The sequence below is a fragment of the Arachis hypogaea genome, chromosome 10 (genome assembly GCF_003086295.3).
Source record: "Arachis hypogaea cultivar Tifrunner chromosome 10, arahy.Tifrunner.gnm2.J5K5, whole genome shotgun sequence".
NCBI classification, from domain to species: domain Eukaryota; kingdom Viridiplantae; phylum Streptophyta; class Magnoliopsida; order Fabales; family Fabaceae; genus Arachis; species Arachis hypogaea.
This window is the reverse complement of record NC_092045.1, coordinates 15,159,330-15,164,212: the sequence shown is the minus strand read 5'-3', so window position 1 is coordinate 15,164,212 and position 4,883 is coordinate 15,159,330. Positions and strand designations below refer to the sequence as shown.

Genomic DNA, 4,883 nt, shown 5'->3' with positions numbered 1-4,883 from the left:
AACACTAAATCCTAAATTCTATATTCTAAAGTGGTTTTACGTTGTTTGATTTTCAAATAATTTTTTATTTTTGAATGTTTTAATTGTTTTAATTATTTTTTATTATTTTGGAGGGTTCTTTTTAATGTTCAATTCTAAGTGGTGAATGTTAAGTGTTAACTACAACGTTGGTCGAAGATGTTGGCTCTTCATACTTCCTCTCTAAGAAATTCATGCGGGTCTGATTCCTCTCCATCCCATTTCCAGGTATATATGTAATCTTTGATTCCATTTTCCAGCTCAATCTCAAGTCCCATGCGTTCTTCATGGTAACATAAATAAAATTCCAAATATCCAGAATTCGCTTGTTTCCAAAACGGTCATGTTAACTACGGTTTCGCCATTATAGGTCTTATATAGATTGTTGAGGATTAGTATAGTACACCATTCCCGGCGGCTGTAGTGGCCGGAAACTAGGAGGTGCAGGGGCTCGCTGTGGTACAGGTATTGATTGTTGTTGCATGATTGGCAGCGTCTGATGTGGTAAAGGCATCATCGCCGCTACATGAGCTGGGGGTGGTGGCTGCGGCAGCGGCACTGGCACTGGCGAGATGCTGACATAATATGGCGAGTGGGCAGCTCCCGTTGACCGCACATATTGCTGCGTAGACGGATTACAAAGCATGGGATACTGACCTTGGGATGCAGAGGCTACATCCTGCAGGATTGGTTGGGTTACCAAAACTGATGGGTATGAATGGTTTTGTGCAGCAATCAACTGTTGTGTGGTTGACTCGGACGAAGTCGGGCCAGCACTTTTCGCCTCTTCGGCGGCAAATGTTGAGAGAACAGAAGTCATGATCAACTGAGATGATGATGATGCTGTGAGCTTATCTGCAACCTCGGCAGCGATTGCTGCTGCTGACTTTTTTGTTGCTGCTTCTGAATTTCCATTTGCAACAGCAGGTGAGGTTGTTGCAGTGGTCGCTTTTTGCGAAGAATCTTCATTATCAAGTCGTGCCCGCATGATGCTAGCCTCTTCTACTTTTGCTTGTGCAACCTAAATATAATTAGTCAAAAAGCAAGAATTGTAAGCATTATCATTTACCAAAACTTTATCCAAGTTCAGGTAATGCGAAGCAAAAATGCTATATGCACATAATATGCGTTATTTATCTATAAATACATGTTTTATCTAACTCATTTTCAATGTGCATTTTGTATTTCAACATGTATTTATATGGGTGGCTAATTTTTTGTGTACACCTAGCATGGTTGAATTCGAAGCAAGCTCAAAATGCCATATAGAAAAAACTTATAATGCCATATAGACTTGTGTAATGATCCTTCTGTCAAGTAATTCTCCATCCAAAAATGTTATTTTCTTTCTAAATAGAGTTTATTGCACTGAACTCCTTTATGGTTTGTGAACTTTCAGCAAAAATCATCTCCAGTATCAGCAATTATTGTGACCCATCCTATATAATTTGCCATGAAGGAAACAAAAAAAAAAATCCGGTACCCATTGAGGAGAAAAGAAACATGAACAGTATATACCAGCATCTGAGTGCGAATATTCTCCAGGTCCGCTTCCTGGTACAAGTATCCACAAGCAACAGCAACAAGATGCAATTAGGAACAAAACTGCATGAATCATAAACAAAACTATCAAGTACATTGAACAGCATCAAAATTTACCTGCTCATGCAAAGCTTCTTTTAAATGAGAGACAAGTACAACTCTATTTGCTTCAACTAATTTAAGCTTCTCTATGCACTGTTTCAAGGTATTCTCTTCCTTTTCTAACTCCTTTGACAAAGTTTTTCGCTTAGGATCCATTGCTGAAACAATTTATAAAAATCAATAATAAAATCCCAACTTGCATGCTACAGGTGCTACTCTGTTCTGCTGTATGCTTACCAATAGAGCACGCAATGTCAACATCGTTTTCCATCTTTTTCATGTGTTGAATAGCAGACTTGGATTTACTCATCTCTGCATCTTCAATGGATTGTTCAGTGAGCACCGAATGAAATGCAGATACTATTTTTTCTGCTGGACCTCCTATGGACAATTTCTGGCTTCAATACAATATCACGACGATGAGATATTTTAGGAATATTGCAACCCAGTTTGAGGGACGTATCACCAATGGAATGATTTAAATTTAAAATTGGAAGAGGCAGGAGTGGAGCTTAGTCTTACCAATTTGATGGAGCGAGAATCCCTTTTAACAATTTTTAAAGAACCAGAGCGTGATCTCTTTTTGCTGAATTGCAATGGTGTAGGTGCTTCTTCTGCAAGCATTAGATCTTTAAGGTTCTTTGCCCGAGATCCAAACACTCTCCTTTGCTCCCATATATCAACCTAAAGTTAGATTAGAACCAAGTTAATATGTCAAAATGCGTAAAGTGAAATCAATAACCTAATGGTATTGGTATGTAAACATAAAATCAGAAGTATATACCGTATAATAAGTATGCGTAACAGAATTGCATATTCTAATCTTCCTAACCTATCATCTTCCTCATTTACTGATTGGCATGGTTGAATTCACTCGAAATACTTGGATCAAACACTTAAAAGGAGCTTACCAGTCTAGATGCCACTTTCTTTTCATGATCATCACCCTTCTCATCAACATATTTAAGGGCAGAGGGGAGAACCTTCCAAAACTCGGTCACGAATTCATTTCCTTTCCGCTTGCTATTCTGCAAGATGTCATTTGCAAGGTATAGAAGGGGAACTTTTTGAACCATCTCAGATTTGTCAAATTGTTTCTTCCATGTTTCAACAACCACTTCTGCTTTGCTCCGGTGAAATATACACCAATGTGATAAAGCTATATAAAAGGTTAATGAAAACAAACTACGCTGAATTAACAAGTAAGCATGCTCAATAAAATCAACTGAAGCTAACTATGCAGTAAAACAAACTATTTTGGAGAGTAAAATCCAAATTCATATAGAAAAGATAATTAATTAAAGTCACACTCCAGTTACATTCACGAAGCACAAAAAATTAGCCTCCGAAAAAGAAAATGAAACATAAATGACAGATTTACTGAAATCGAATATGCCAGTGCAACAATAATTGGTCCGATATTTTATGACAAAGAATGTGTTTTTCCTATCTCTGTAATTGCTCATATCCTAATAGAATAGTAACAAGTCAACCAGAAATGTGCTCAAATATTCAGCTAAACCCTACAGTAAATCACTATTTATGCAGAAACTGAGCAAACATTACTGGGTAAAGTAAAGTAAAGTGAAGTGAAGTAAAAGCAACAAAAATTTAGAAAATAATAATAATATTAAAAAGAAAAAAAAGGATACTTTCGATGCACTGCTGGGTGCTGTTAAGCTTGGAGAGCTTGTCGGCAAGTATCTGGTCGCTGAAAACGCTATTCATTCTCTCCGATTGTTTCCCCTCACCACCAATGCCACAAAATTTTAATTAATTAACGAAATTATATCGTATAAGTAAAAACGAGTTGAATTTGGGTGGGCAACACTAGAGCCCTAACAGAATTGGGACCAAACGAGCTCCAGTATCAATACTACTGCTGCTGCTGCTGCTACTACTACTACTACCAATTCTTCATACATATATATTAAGAGAGAAAGACAAATTGAAAGCAAGCGGCATATGAAAATAATAAAAACAAAAAAGAAAGTTCAACTGAAAATCAATCAAATAGAAGAAGAAGAAGAAAGATGCGTTGCTTTGGAGCTTTTAACTCGCCAGGTGTTTCATGGGTTAGGCCACCTGGCAGCGACAAACAGTTGGTGAAAAACCAAAAAACACAAGAAAAATAAGGCTAATTTTTTTTGGTATGGAAGTAGAAGTGGTGATATATCTTAACATTATAATTTTTGGTATTTTTTAAAATTGTGAAAGTACACAAATCTGACGGTCCGATTTTTGTACCTCAAATTTTTTAATTTTTTTTACCACAAAACGGACGGTCCGATTTTTGTACCTCTACAAATCGGACGGTCCGATTTGTGTACCTCTAAAAATCGTACGGTCCGATTTCTGTACCTCTAATAAATCGGACGGTCCAATTTCTACTTTTCTTGTTAAACGATCCTACATTTGAGTATAACACCCCAATAATCCACATTTAAAAAAAAATATTACTATCACTCCAATATTAAAAATAAAAAATTCGAAAAATAATAGTGTAAACAATTTGATTTATAAATATCATGAATTTATTTTTTAAAAATAAATTACTATTTTTATTCGCACGAAAATTTAAAATACTGACAAATTTATTTATAAAAAAATAAAATTAATTTTATATCCATCAAATTTTAAAAAAATATTTAAAGTTATCAAATTATCTATAACTTAACCTAAATCTGAATTCTAATTTTAATCTATACTACTATTATTTCAGTTCCTAATTCCACCACTCCCAAATTTTTCATCATGTTCATTTTTTTTCCCAACTACTAATCCCTAACCTTATTACCTCCCAAATCTTTCATCACCTTTAAATCGACCACCACTATTGCCAAAAATATAACTCATCAAAATCTTTTATAGTTGTTGAAAGGTTCTTTTCCTCCCAATCAGGGCCTAATTTTTCATAGACAATAGGAACTATGGCCCCTAAATATTTTATAGGGTTTTTTACTTAAATAAAATGTATGGGAGTCAAAATTACCTGATTCTCCTGAAACGGATTCTTCAACGTGAATCCCCTCTTGGTATTATTATATAAATCGTCCTAGGCTGCATAGGGTTACATAAAACGTGAATCATCTTAGCCTAAGACGATTTATGCATTAACATGTTAGGCAAATCAAACGTAAATCGTGGCAGGGTCTCCAGGGTTAGAAGAAGAGCATAAATCGTCCCAGGGTGGTAGGTTTTACGTGTTAATGGGCTAACTC

At 35.6% G+C, this 4,883-nt stretch overlaps 1 protein-coding gene across 1 annotated transcript; it reads right to left on the bottom strand.

Moving 5' to 3' along the window:
- Nucleotides 1-270: 270 nt before the first annotated feature.
- LOC112715235 (uncharacterized) lies at nt 271-3,752 on the bottom strand. Its single transcript, XM_025766995.3, has 7 exons — nt 3,315-3,752; nt 2,574-2,821; nt 2,185-2,346; nt 1,900-2,056; nt 1,678-1,820; nt 1,537-1,572; nt 271-1,039 (listed from the first exon to the last, which is right to left on the bottom strand). The coding sequence occupies exons 1-7, from the start codon at nt 3,388-3,390 to the stop codon at nt 392-394; spliced, it is 1,470 nt and encodes a 489-aa protein (XP_025622780.1). The 5' UTR covers nt 3,391-3,752; the 3' UTR covers nt 271-391.
- Nucleotides 3,753-4,883: the final 1,131 nt, after the last annotated feature.